The 15,191-nt window shown below is 40.7% G+C and overlaps 1 protein-coding gene across 6 annotated transcripts in view; it reads left to right on the top strand.

Annotated features, from left to right (window-relative positions):
• Positions 1–15,191, top strand: part of KIF27 (kinesin family member 27) — an 86,189-nt gene that overhangs the window by 64,213 nt on the left and 6,785 nt on the right. For all 6 annotated transcript variants that reach the window (XM_025359509.1, XM_025359510.1, XM_025359508.1 and 3 more), the window contains 3 exons: positions 3,991–4,197; positions 7,202–7,400; positions 13,390–13,554. In XM_025359509.1, coding sequence (XP_025215294.1) covers positions 3,991–4,197; positions 7,202–7,400; positions 13,390–13,554 — 571 coding nt within the window. The remainder of the gene's footprint in view (positions 1–3,990; positions 4,198–7,201; positions 7,401–13,389; positions 13,555–15,191) is intronic.

The following is a 15,191-nucleotide window of genomic DNA, read 5'->3' as shown; positions in this document are numbered from 1 at the left end:
AATCAAGTTGTGGATAATGTATTTACAGCTATATCTCTTATATTATTTATTCAAAGCAATGAAGTGATCATTTGGGGGAAGATTCATCAAGGCAGCCTCAGTAGATCAGAATCTTGAGCTAGATTATGAAAAACATGATATGCAGTGGCAGATATGAGAAGTCTGTTTTAGATAGAACATCTTTGAATAAGGCACAGAGATGAGAATTAACAAATTATGTTTGCAGTAGGGTAGAGTTCCATTAATATCAAGAAACATTTAGGTTTGTATTTCATGTGGGATCCTGTAACAAAAAGCATTTACAGATTTGTGGTGAAAATATAGTATGATGCATGATACCTATTTTGCAGCTATTCTGGACTGGGGTTTGAGGGAAGGATGAGCCTCCTACAACTGGTAGAGTTCTAATTAGTCACATGAGCTTCTATGTACCTTTCTTCCACATGGTTGGTTCTTCTTAGTGTAGCTCTCAAGTGAGGCTCTGCTCTTACCACAATTTTAAAGCCAAGGTTAATATTCCCAAATAGATCTGTCACTAGCAGATGATCAAGAGCATGAGATTCTGATGTGACACAAGGTATCAATAAAATCTAGTTGGAATGGTTTGCTATCTTAATGTCTTTAAACTTGTTTAGGATTATTTTCTCTTTCCACAGTAAATTAAAATATTTTTCCTAATTTTATTACTTTATGGAAATTGATAGATTTTAGATCATTACACTAATAGAAGATTACTCAACAATTTACTACAGACAAGTCACACTGCTCTTTTTTTTTTTTTTTTGGTAAAATTCAGAAACTAAAATTAAAGAATACTTGAACCTTAGGTTTCTAATAATACAGAGTAGTTGCTTAGTAAGTAGGGAGGAAAATATAAGAACTATTATCTTTATTTAATCTTTTAAACTTTCAATTTCGCATTTTATGAGAACATACAATTTTTTTTTGGAAATGGAGTCTCTGTCGCTCAGGCCAAAGTGTAGTGGTGCGATCTCGGCTCACTGCCTCTGCCTCCTGGGTTCAAGCAATTCTCCTGCCTCAGCCTCCCGAGTAGCTGGGATTACAGACGTGCGCCACCATGCCCAGCTAATTTTTTTTTTTTTTTTTTTCCCGAGACAGAGTCTTGCTCTGTCACCAGGCTAGAGTGCAGTGGCATGATCCCAGCTCATTGCAACCTCCACCTCCCTGGTTCAAGCGATTCCCCTGTTGCAATCTCTCAAGTAGCTGGGATTACAGGCACGTGCCATCACGCCTGGCTAATTTTTTGTATTTTAGTAGAGATGGGGTTTCATCACGTTGACCAAGATGGTCTCGATCTCCTGACCTCGTGATCCGCCCACCTTGGCCTCCCAAAGTGCTGGGATTACAGGCGTGAGCCACCGCACCCAGCCTAATTTTTGTATTTTTAGTAGAGACGAGGTTTCGCTATGTTGGTCAGGCTGGTCTCGAACTCCTGACCTCAAGTGATCCACCTGCCTCAGCCTCCCAAAGTGCTGGGTTTACAGGCATGAGCCACCGCACCCTGCTGAGAACATACAATTTATAGAGAAATCTATGCAGTGCTTGCTTAAAAGTTATCATTAGTTTTTTGTTTCATTTTACTTGGTCTCTGGACCAGCAGCAACAGCATCACTTGGGATCTTGTTTGAAATGCAGATCCTCAGGCCCCAATTGGACTTGCTGGATCAGAATCTGAATTCTAGTGAGCTCCTCGGTACACATTAAAGTTGAAAAGCAGTGCTCGATCATAAAACAGTCAACTCTTGATAACCTGTGGTTTGTATTGTGACAAATTTTTCATCCCAGGATAGTTTCCCATTGCCACGTATCTTGTCAACCTATACCTATTGCTGAGTTAGAGGGAACTACAAACATTGACATGCTGCATCCTCACTGGAGCGGGCTGTCCTTGGGTTTCTATATTCATACTACCTTATATTATCTCAGTACTTCCTTAACTTAGATCCAAAACCATAGAAACTGAATTTATATGAAATTGTCCTCAGCCACGTATAAAGGCAAACTCTTCACATTTGTTTTTGATAAAATATAGTCACAGTATGAATTCAAAAGTCAAGTACAGTAAAGTCCTCACTGAACATTGTGGATAGGTTCTTGGAAACTGTGACTTTAAGAGAAACAATATATAATACAACAATTTTTTTTTCCTATTAACTTCATAACAAAAGCAACTATGTTGAAGGAAAACAATGTAATTTGAGGACCTGATGTACATGGTGTCTCTTAAAGTCACAATTTCCAAGAACCTATTGATGATAAGGACTTACTCTATTTTGGATAATTCACTTTTATTTGTGGCTCCTCTTACTTGTTCACCTAAGTACATTTTAGTATTTAAGGTTTTTTTTTCTTGAAAAGGTGAATATTATTTTATTCCTTATGAAGCAGTGATCAAACTATCAAATTCCATATGGTTAGTGATTGCATAGAGAAAAAGAATGGCTGATGAGCATTTTTCTTTAGGTAGATCAGAAATATTCACACTCTTGGCCAGGCATGGTGGCTCACACCTATAATCCCATCACGTTGGGAGGTTGAGGCAGGCAGATCACCTGAAGTCAGGAGTTCCAAGACCAGCCTGGCCAATGTGGCGAAACCCCTTCTCAACTAAAAATACAAAAATTAGCTAGGCGTGATGGCATGCACCTATAATCCCAGCTACTTGGGAGGCTGAGGCAGGAGAATTGCTTAAATCCTTAAACCCAAGAGGTGGAGGTTGCAGTGAGCTGAGATCCCACCACGACCCTGTCTCAGAAAGAAAAAAAAAAAAAGAAAGAAAGAAATATTCACATTATTTTCCTTTGGGGTGTTAGGGGGAGGAGTGGAGAGAAATAACATGGGTCCTGTAACCAAGGACACATGAAAAATTTTTTTCTCCTCTTTCTTAACAGATACTGAGTTCAAACTATATGATAGGTACTGTGCTGGGCAATAAGGGTGTGCAGATGGACAAGTCAGTCTGCCACAGGAACTTATTGAGGTGGCCTCCACAATAGGTATAGGTATATGGAAACATATATCCAAGTCTCACCAATCTGAGGTAATTCCTTGCCAGAGATTTGTATCACCAACATAACATGTATTTGGATAGTTCAAAGAACTGGAAGAGCTGGGCATGGTAGTGTGTGCCTGTAGTCCCAGCTACTCAGGAGGGCAAGGTAGGAGGTTCGCTTGAGCCAAGAGTTTGAGTTCAGCCTGGGCAACATAGTGAGACCCTGTGTCCAAAAGAAAAAAGAAAAGAAAAAAACTTGTAGGTTTTCCGACAGGGATTCATCGATCTTCTCTGGTATGTGAAAAAATACTACGCTGCCCTATTTTATAACGCCTACATTTTCCTTCTAATAACATTTCATAGGAATCTTATGAAATATGTCAGATAGTTAAATCCTCACTACTTTTTAATGCCATATTGTGCTTTTTTTTATTACTAGTTCTTAATAACTTATTCTACATATTTAGAGTAAGTTATTCCCTCTAGGCAGTATATTGTTTTGATAGATCATTGAAGGGACAACAATAAATCTCTGGATCTCACTAGTGGAAATATTGACACATAATATGCACTTTAGGGATTATGGAGGAGATACATGACAATATTGCTAATCCTGTGGGCTTAGGCTTTGTTCAAGTATATTCCTTGGATTAGATGATCAGCATTTGTTGTATGACCTTGGAACATTTCAGAACTCACCTAAACTTCTGTCTTTTCCATTTCATTCCATCAGGTTTATTGTGAGGGCTTAATGATTATGTTAATATGGTGTGTGTGTGTGTGTATGTGTGTGTATACACACATGTATACACATACTGCATTATGTGGTATAGCAAGCACTCAAAAAACATTTTCTTAAAATCTAGTAAAAGAGTGGTAATGTCCATTAGACTCAAATAGTTTAGTAGGATCTGAGTATATGACAAAGTCAAAGTTATACTATTTCATTTAAAATGAGTGATTTCTGTTATATCTAGGAAGAACATGTTCTTTACCAACTTGAAGAAGGGATTGAAGCTTTGGAAGCTGCAATTGAATATAAGAATGAAAGTATCCAGCGTCGCCGGAACTCACTTAGAGCATCATTCCATAACCTCTCTCGTAGTGAAGCAAATGTCTTGGAACAAATAGCTTGCCTGAGTCCTGTTGAGATTAGAGCTATTCTTTTCAGATATTTCAATAAGGTTTGTTTTTGAGGGTCAGAATATTTTTCTTATAAAGATGGGTCAAGATGCTTACATCCTACATTTTGAATTTTTAAAGAAATTGAAAGACTCAAAGATTTGATGGTGTAACTACAAATTTAAGCATGATTTCTCTTTATAGAACTAAATGTTGTCATCTGAAAGCTTTGTGATTATCCAAATATGTAGGCCTAACTTTGTGAGGTTCTTAAAGTTAGAGGGTCTTTCAAAAGAAGTCCTTTTTGAAAGTTTTTAAAACCAAAGAATTTAAGTTATATTCCTTGCTCTTTATTTCTTGGATGATTTCTAGATTTGGATGTTGCTACCTGGCACTCATGAAAAACCAAAGGTCCTCCAAGTTTTGATTCCCTTTCCTTCATTGCTATAGGGTAGAGGAATCTGTACTTTCTTGTAATGTATTAGTTGAAATGAAGATGAAGTGGTGTATCAGTGGCAAAGATAATAATAGATTTTATTAACCTGAATGTGCCTAAATCAATTAAAATGTTGTATTTTTTACAGATTAAATCATTTTCTAATCCAGAGATGTTTCATAGCATTGAGAACTATATCCATCTTTTCTCTAATGTCTTTTCCACTTAAGATACATATTATGAAGTGTTAAACAATGAGATAACCCTTTCTCTGAAAAGTACATTCAATTTATGGGAATATCTGACAATTAATGAAAAATGAAACACTGATATTTTAAAATTAAGTCCTAAGGCCGGGCGCAGTGGCTCATGCCTGTAATCCCAGCACTTTGGGAGGCTGAGTCAAGAGAATCATTTGAGCCCAGAATTTGAGATCCTGTCTCTACAAAAAATACCAGAATTAGCCGGGTGTGGTAGCATACACTTGTAGTCCTAGATAGTTGGGAGGCTGAGGCAGGAGGATCACATGAGCCCAGGAATTTGAGTTTGTAGTGAGCTATGATCATTACTGCACTTCAGCCTGGGGCAACAGAGCAACAGCCTGTCTCAAAAAAATTAAATAAAATTATAATTCTGTAAAATAAGGAAGAAAAATGAAAAATGTTATGCACAGCCTCCTCTTGGATAATCATCATCAGTAGTAAGCTGCTGTTACTGTTATTGATGAGAGTGCATCCTATTGTTGCATGTTTGGAGGGTGGAAAGATGGTGGAGTCCTTTGATGTAGATAACTCTTTATGCTGCTCTTTTTTTTTCCCCTGAGACGGAGTCTCACTCTGTTGTCCAGGCTGGTGTGATCTCGGCTCACTGCAACCTCCGCCCTCCGGGTTCAAGCAATTCTCCTGCCTCAGCCTCCTGAGTAGCTAGGATTACAGGCATGTGCTACCATGCCCGGCTAATGTTTGTATTTTTAGTAGAGATGGGGTTTCACCATGTTGGCCAGGCTGGTCTCAAACTCCTGACCTCGTGACCCTCCTGCCTCAGCCTCCCAAAGTGCTGGGATTACAGGTGTGAGCCACCCCACCTGGCCCTTGTGCTACTCTTAAAGCAAGGCAACCTGACTAAGGTCAGTGGATTTTCTGATCCTGGGAACCCTTGTATTAATGATTATTTTTCTGGAGAGGTCATTAGATTATTAACAAGTTCTGTGATGTAGACATTATCTGAAGTATTTTTACTTTACATCAGCAGGGAAGAATCCAATAGACAAAATGCATAACATGGCTGGGTGTGGTGGCTTTGGGACACTGAGGTAGGAGGATCCCAGTGCTTTGGGACACCGAGGCAGGAGGATCACTTGAGGCCAGGAATTCAAGACTAGCTTGGGCAACATAGTGAGACCCTGTCTCTATGAAAAAATTTTTTTAAAAAATTAGCCAGGCATGATGGCATGTACCTGTGCTCCCAGCTATGTGGGAGGCTGAGGTGGGAGGATCACTTGATCTCAGGAGTTGGAAGCTGCAGTGAACTATGATTACACCACTGCACTCCAACCTGAGGTGACAGAGTGAGACTCCCTCTTAACAACAACAACAACAAAACACCCAAACTGTCACTTATTTATAACATCCATTCTGGAGTTTAAACTTGGAATTGTCTAGATGTTTCAAGAATCTTTACCCTCTCACTATCCACTTAGACTAGAGAAATAAAGTTACAGAATTATTAAATATAAACCACATAGATTACATTTAAGAAATTATGGAAGGGTGATTATTAGAGCAACAGTACATTAAAAATGAAAGGGTTGGCCGGGCGCGGTGGCTCACGCCTGTAATCCCAACACTTTGGGAGGCTGAGGCGGGTGGATTACAAGGCCAGGAGATTGAGACAATCCTGGCTAACACGGTGAAACCCCATCTCTACTAAAAATACAAAAAATTAGCTGGGCATGGTGGTGGGCGCCTGTAGTCCCAGCTACTTGGGAGACTGAGGCAGGAGAATAGCGTGAACCTGGGAGGCGGAGCTTACAGTGAGCCGAGATCGCGCCACTGCACTCCAGCCTGGGCAATAGAGCGAGACTCCGTCTCAAAAAAAAAAAAAAAAAGTAATAGAAAGTGTCATCAATTCAGAATTCCAACAAATTTTTTTTTTTTTTTTCGAGATGGAGTTTTGCTCTTGTCGCCCAGGCTGGAGTGCAATGGGGTGATCTTGGCCCCACTGCAACCTCCGCCTCCCGGGTTTAAGCCATTCTCCTGCTTCAGCCTCCCAAGTAGCTGGGATTATAGGCATGCACCACCACACCCAGCTAATTTTGTATTTTTTTTTTAGTAGAGATGGGGTTTTACCATGTTGGTCAGGTTGGTCTCAAACTCCCACCTCAGCCTCCCGAAGTGCTGGGATTACAGGCATGAGCCACTGTGCCTAGCCTGAATTCCAACAAATTCAAAAGGCTGTTAGGTTGTTTTGTGAATATGTTGCAAAGCATTTGCCTAAGGACCCAATACCTGGCAGGAATCATTTACACTATGGAGATTAAGGAAATTGATCTTTAAGTAGCCTAAGAAAAGTAGATTATTATATTAGCTTATCTAAGACACACTTAACAGGTCAAAATATGTATTTGCTAGGTGGTGAATTTGCGAGAAGCTGAACGGAAACAACAGTTATATAATGAAGAAATGAAAATGAAAGTTCTGGAACGGGATAATGTGGTTCGTGAATTAGAATCTGCACTGGACCATCTAAAATTGCAGTGTGACCGGAGACTGACCCTCCAGCAAAAGGAACATGAACAAAAGATGCAGTTGCTGTTACATCATTTCAAAGGTAACTTCCCCTTTTTGACAGTTAGGTAAAGTCGATGTGTAGGTGGGGGTACTGAAGGAAGACAGGACAGAATTTGATCACTTAAAAGCTCAACATGTTTAAATAGTTGCTACTTGTCTTAAGTTTTTGGGCTTTACATGCTTTGGTTGCTGCATTTTGGGACAGTTGACTTTGTTGTAGGGCTATTCGTGCTTGGAATGCCATCCCTTCTGCCTGCCTCCAGTATGCACATAAGAACTGCTACAATCCTGTCAGCTTGTTGTTGGTCTAGTCTTTATATAGAAATGTGGGATTAATTCAGGCTTTTTGGTATACAGTTGAATTTTTTTTTATTTCCCAGGGATATAATACTATCATATTTAAGTTATTTTCCACTCACAAAATTAAAGTGATAGGTTCTGTCATATTCCTAGTTATATTTCTGGTTATAATTGTCAGTTGATTATAAAATTTTCTGCATTAAAGTTATATCTTGGGTCAAAATTATACTGCCATTGATGGGCACGTACCATTATCAGTGAGCAGTAGTTCACCACCAACTCTGAGAGAAAACTCTCAGAGTGATCTGGCCTCATTTTACCTAAGCATATGGCCAGTATACAGACAGCTACTATGGCAGCAAAATCATTGTTAGGTGATACTGTTACTCCTTCAATTCAAGCTGCTTAGTCTTGATTCTCATAAACCCATAACTGAAAATAGATCAAAAGGGATCTGGAAGAAGCAACCTGAGTAAGCAGAAAACTGGAAAAATCTGTGAATTTGAGTGTTGAGGCAATTTGCCTCTAAGTTAATTCTGTCACTGGTTAATTAGCAACCAGTTGCCTAATGACAATTTCCTTGCAAGATCTCACACATCATTACATTCAAACATGCTCTCCTTACCTTAGTTTAGTTCTGAAACTGATATTTTAATATTTTTTAAAGTGACTGGGATTATACCACAAAAGTTCATGCTATGGCCAAATAAGAATATATAAAAACTTGGCCAAACACGGTGGCTCATCCCTGTAATCCCAGCACTTTGGGAGGCTGAGTGAAGAGGATCATTTGAGCCCAGAAATTCGAGACCATCCTGGACAACATGGTGAAACCCCATCTCTACAAAAAATACAAAAAACTAGCCAAGCGTGGTGGCGCCTGTAGTCCCAGCTACTTGGGAGGCTGAGATGGGAGGATCACCTGAGTCCCAGAGGTTGAGCCTGCAGTGGCTGTGGTCACACCACTGCACTCCAGCCTGGGTGACAGAGTAAGACCCTGTCTCAAAAAAAAAAAAAGTAAAAAAGTCATTCATTTCTATAGCTGTACAAATTGTTCATAACACAGTTGTGGCTGGGTGCAGTGGGTCATGCCTATAGTCCCAGCATTTTGGAAGGTTGTGGTGGGAGGCTTACTTGAAAGCAGCCTGGGCACCATAGTAGGACCCCATCTGTTTTAATCAAGGATCTCTAAAGGTACAGAACTAATATGATATATACACACACACACACACACACACACACACACACGAGATATATAAAATATATAGGATATATATCCGACATATATATATAAATATAAAGGGGAGTTTATTGTATTGACTTACACGATCACAAGGTCCCACAATAGGCTGTCTGCAAGCTTGAGGAGCAAGGAAGCCAGCCCAAGTCTCAAAACTAAAGAACTTGGAGTCTGATGTTCGAGGACAGGAAGCACTCAGCATGGGAGAAAGATGTAGGCTGGGAGGCTAGGCCAGTCTCACCTTCTTATGTTTTTTGCCTGCTTTATATTCATTGGCAGCCGATTAGATGGTGCACCAGATTAAGGTTGGATCTGCCTTCCCCAGCCCACTGACTCAAATGTTAACCTCCTTTGGCCACACCCTCACAGACACACCCAGGATCAATACTTTGCATCCTTCAATCCAATCAAGTTACACTCAGTATTAACCATCACAAGTCCATCCCTTGTCAACTTGAACTCATGTATACACATCTCCTGAGATCATACATAATCTTCAAATAAAGATAATAGGTTATAATTACACCTAACATAATACAGCTGTCCTTCGTACAACCGGAAATGCACCAATCCCCAACCCAAACGCTAATACAGAAAGTTAACAATACTTAAATCCTGATGTGAAGTCAATAAATCTTGTGTCACGTGATACAGGAAAAGGAAATAAAATGAAGATATTTTCTTCGTACGAGTGTATACATGCACAAACATGTTTTTAACAAAATAAGGAGGAAATATGACAGTTACAGTCCTCGTTTCTGCAGCTGGTCACGTGGTCATAGCTGGTATTGATGACTACCTTCTTCTGCTACCCATTCTGTATTCCCTTTGTCTTCAGCAAACACCTCAGCAGGTTGTGGGTTTTTTTCCTAGTGGAGTGACCCAAACCTTCATTCCTGAAGGGTCTGGACCATTTGTAGTCCTGACTGGATTGGGCTGTTGTAGTTTCCCATTGACCTTAATCACAGAGCATGGTAATATTAAGCGACGCCCTAATGGATCTCCTGTATTTCGTGCATACTCTTCCTTTCTTCTGTTATGGAGGAGTAGACTGATTTCATCTTGATAGTCCAGGTCACCCAGCCAACACTGTAACTCCCTTCTTAGCCTGTTGACTTAAAGGTAGGTGGAGCCCAAAGTGTCCAGGTGGCAATCTTAACTTTTAATTGTGTGTCTCCTGGTGGCTGTGTTCCTTCCTCTGGAACAAAGACCTCTAGGCCAGCAGAACGTAATGCTGCGGGAACAGAAAGCAAAAATGTTGCTACTGGATCAGTAGGGGTGATGGTGCGTGGTGCCACTTCCACTTCCACCCCTTGGTCCCTGGACCCGTGAATCCTGGCTATGGGAGAAACAGTATCATATATTGGATGCTGATGCAGAGCATATACGGCCTTCTGGAGAACTTTGTCCCAGCCCTGCAAAGTATTATCATCTAGTTGGCGTTGTAATTGTGACTTCAAAAGGCCATTCCACTGTTCTATCAATCTAGCTGCTTCAGGGTGATAGGGACCTTCATCCTGTGAATGACCAGTGAATCCCATGAGCATGAGCCCACTGCCGCACTTCTTTAGCCATGAAGTGAGTGACTTGGTCAGAGGCAATGCTGTGTGGAATACCATGACAGTGGATAAGGCATTCTGTGAGTCCACGGATGGTAATCTTGGCAGAAGTATTGCATGCAGGATAGGCAAACCCACATCCGGAGTTAAGTGTCTATTCTAGTGAGGACAAACCTCTGCCCTTTCCATGACAGAAGAGGTCCAATATAATCAACCTGCCACCAGGTAGCTGGCTGATCACCCTGAGGAATGGTGCCATATTGAGGGCTCAGTGTTGGTCTCTGCTGCTGGCAAATTGGGCACTCAGCAGTGGCTGTAGTCAGGTCAGCCTTGGTGAGTGGAAATCCATGTTGCTGAGCCCACATCCCTGCCACCATGGCCACTTTGTTCGTGGGCCCATTGGGCAATGAAAGGAGTGGCTGAGGAAAGAGGCTGAGTGGTGTCCACAAAACGGGTTATCGTATCCGCTTGATTATTAAAATCCTCGTCTGCTGAGGTCACCTGTTGGTGAACACTCACATGGGATACAAATATCTTCACAGTTTTTGACTACTCAGAGAGGTCCATCCACATATCTCTTCCCCAAAATTCTTTGTCACCAGTTTTCCAATCATGCTTCTTCCAAGTCTCTGACCATCCAGCGAAACCACTGGCTACAGCCCATGAATCAGTATATAACCGCATATCTGGCCATTTCTTCTTCCATGCAAAGTGGACAACCAGGTGCACTGCTCGAATTTCTGCCCACTGGGAAGATCTCCCTTCACTGGTGTCCTTCAGGTATGTCCTAGAAAGGGGCTGTAGTGCCACAGCTGTCTACTTTCAGGTGGTGCCTGCATATCGTGCAGAACCATCTGTGAACCAGGCCCTAGTCTTCTCTTCCTCTGTCAGCTGGTCATAGGAAACTCCCCATGAGGCCATTGGTGCAGGCTGGGGAGAGAAGGCAGGGTGGTGAGTGGAGACCATGGGCATTTGTGCCATTTCCTCATGTAACTTATGCCTTCAGGACCTGCTTGAGCCTGATCACGTATATAGCATTTCTATTTGATGATGGAATGCTGCTGTGCATGACCCACTTTATAGCTAGATGGGTCAGAAAGCACCCTGTTCATGATGGGCAGTTCAGGTCACATGGTGACTTGATGACCCATAGTCAAACATTCAGTTTCCACCAAAGCCCAGTAACAGGCCAAGAGCTGTCTCTCAAAAGAAGAGCAGTTATCTACAGAAGATGGCAGGGCCTTGCTCCAAAATCCTAGAAGCCTCTGCTGTGATTCACCTATGGGGACCAGCCAGAGGCTCCAAACAGCATCCCTGTGTGCCACTGACACCTCAAGCACCATTGGATCTGCTGGGTCATATGGCCCAAGGGGCAGGGAGCTTGCACACCAGCCCGGACCTACTGCAGAGCCTTCTCCTCTTCTGCACACGATTCAAAACTGGCAGCCTTTCAGGTCACTCGATAAATGGGCCAGAGTAACACACCCAAATGAGGAATGTGCTGCCTTCAAAATCCAAATAGGCCCACTAGGCGTTGTGCCTCTTTTCTTGGTTGTAGGAAGGGCCAAATGCAGAAACTTATCCTTCACCTTAGAAGGAGTATCTCGACAGGCCCCACACCACTGGACCCCTAGAAATTTTACTGAGGTAGAAGAGTTCATCATTTTCTTTCATCACTTTGTCCACTGAACTTAGAAGCAACCAACCAGCTTCATTATGTTCTGTGGTTCTCCACATATGGTCAAATTTATTACGTATAGAGTCACTAAACTCCTTGCCTCTCATGAGCAGTGAATCAGGAGTGTCAAATGCATTTATTTTGCATATTCCCTAAACAGTTCATGCCAAGGACTATCAGTGTTCTCCATACTATTAGAAGTAGAGTCCTTAGCATTTTTGGGTCTAAACAGATTAAGCAGCCAACTCCAGAAACCCCAAAACCAACAAAAGAACTCCATCCTTAATATTCTGTTCCTCTAGAACCACTCCTGGTACCAAAACCTATATTAGTCAGGGTTCAAGGGACAAGGGACAGAACTAATAGAAGACATATATATATATAAATATATATATATAAAATATATATTCTATATAAATATATCTATATATAAATATATCTGTCTACATATATATATAAAGGGGAGTTTATTATTAACTTACACAATCACAAGGTCCCATGGTAGGCTGTCTGCAAGCTTGAGGAGCAAGAAGAGCCAGTCTGAGTCTCGAAACTGAAGAGCCTGGAGTCTGATGTTCAAGGACAGGAAGCATCCAGCATGGAGAAAGATGTAGGCTGGGAGGCTAGGTCAGTCTCGCCTTTTTATGTTTTTCTGCCTGCTTTATATTCACTGGCAGCTGATGAGATGGTTCCCACCAGATTAAGGGTGGGTGTGCCTTCCCCAGCCCACTGACTCAAATGTTAACCTCCTTTGGCAACACCCTCACAGACACAGTCAATACTTGGGATCAATACCTGACATCCAAATTGTGGCTGAAAACAAACCCATTCAGGTAACAGATATGTGTAACATGCTTATATAGTCCAGGGGCTGTGTTAAAAACATAATTTTGCAGCTGGGCATGGTGGCTTATGTCTGTAATCCAGCACTTTGGGAAGCCGAGGCAGGTGGATCACGAGGTCAGGAGATCGAGACGATGCTGGCTAACACAATGAAACCCCGTCTCTACTAAAAATACAAAAAAATTAGCTGGGTGTGGTGCCAGGCACCTGTAGTCCCAGCTACTAGGGAGGCTGAGGTAGGAGAATGCTGTGAACCCAGGAGGCGGAACTGGCAGTGAGCCGAGCAGCTCGCGCCACTGCACTCCAGCTTGGGCAACAGTGTGAAACTCTGTCTCAAACAAACAAACAAAAACATAATTTTGCATCATTTATTTAAAACTGATTTTAAATGCAAATTTTTGTTATATAGAACAAGATGAAGAAGGCATTATGGAAACTTTCAAAACATATGAAGATAAAATCCAGCAGTTGGAAAAAGATCTTTATTTCTATAAGAAAACCAGCCGGGATCTTAAGAAGAAACTTAAGGAACTGGTAGGGGAAGCAATTCGGCGGCAACTAGCACCATCAGAGTGTAAGACTTTTAGTGTTGTCACTCTGTTTCTCTAGCATTTGGTGAAGTCATGCCAGCTTTGTAGTGTAGCCTTTACCAATTGATTGGGTTACTTAGGATTGATACTTCTGTTTGTCTCTGTAAACAAAAATCATTGTCTAAGATAGAACCACATGAGAAGTGAATGAATGAACAAATTTATAGATGCAAAGGAAATGATCAATTATTGATTGTCTGCCATGTGCCAGGGGCTTGTAGACCTTAACTCATTTAATCCCTAAATTAACTCTGTAATCTAACATAGCTGTTGTATTTCAATTTTATAGTAAATTAAGCCTTCTGATTATCATTTAAAAAGGTGTAAGGTAGATAAGAGTAAAAGTATGTATTTTTAAGATAAATCAGGTCTTTTTTATATCATGATCCCTGGAAATTAAAAAATATAATAGAACCTGTTTTTAAGACAAAGATGTTTCCGTGTATAATTATATGTAGATATGTAGATTTAGCTCATTCCTAAATGAAATGATAACATATGACAAAATATTATACTTTGCAAAAGTAAAAAATACTATGAAGGTAATATATTGCTATGATTAAAATATACCCTCTTTAAGATAGCTGAATATATAGGAATGAATATTTCTAAAATAATAAAGTCTACATTGTATAAAAGAATTAGCTAATAATTCTAATAACTTAATTCTAATAACTTCAGTAATTTAAGTATGGTTTATGAAAAGTTGACTTTAAAATCTTTTAGGCACACACTGATTTTTTACCTGGAAAGAAAACTACTTAAAGATGGGCACACAAGATGTAAGAAGACCAGTGAAAAATAATATGGATGAGTAATGAAGTGATACATGCTGAATATGTAATAGAAGTAGAATTGGTCAGGTGCGGTGGCTCATGCCTGTAATCCCAGCACTTTGGGAGGCCAAGGCGGGCGGATCACTGGAGGTCAGGAGTTCAAGACCAACCTGACCAACATGGTGAAATCCCATCTCTATTAAAAAATACAAAATTAGCTGGGTGTGGTGGTGCATGCTTGTAATCCCAGCTACTTACGAGGCTGAGGCAGGAGAATCACTTGAACCTGGGAGGCTGAGGTTGCAGTGAGCCGAGATCATGCCATTGCACTCCAACCTGGGCAACAAGAGTGAAACTCTGTCTCAAAAAAATGCTAACTTATATTTGTGACATTTATCATGTATAGACATTTTCAAAAATAATTCCCTTTAGCCCCCAAACTCAGGATAGGCTGAGGTCTGCTAACTGCATTTTCAGATGAGGCCAGTGACGCTTAGAGAAGGCAAGTGACGTATGGACAGAACAATAACTATAACATAGTCAATGTTGTCCCTCATCTTCTGACTGCTGGTTCAGTATTCCAGGATAAAAGTTGCCTTAGGATAAAGATGTGATACAAACATACAAATCCTGCCAAAGAGATGACACTTTCTGATTCTCAGTATAGTAATACAGAGGTACTTACCGATAAACTCATTTACTTGAAATACTGCTGGCTATATATAGCTAAAACTTTAACTTGAAACATTACTTGCCAAAAATTAAAAAGTAAACAGGTATCAAGTAAGAAACAGAATCATCAACATAAGACCACTTTAGCTTTTAAAAAAAGTCTACTGTCAAAT

Source organism: Theropithecus gelada, chromosome 15, assembly GCF_003255815.1.
Source record: "Theropithecus gelada isolate Dixy chromosome 15, Tgel_1.0, whole genome shotgun sequence".
Classification (NCBI taxonomy): domain Eukaryota; kingdom Metazoa; phylum Chordata; class Mammalia; order Primates; family Cercopithecidae; genus Theropithecus; species Theropithecus gelada.
Note: the sequence above shows the minus strand (reverse complement) of the source record. Positions and strands in the feature narration are given on the sequence as shown.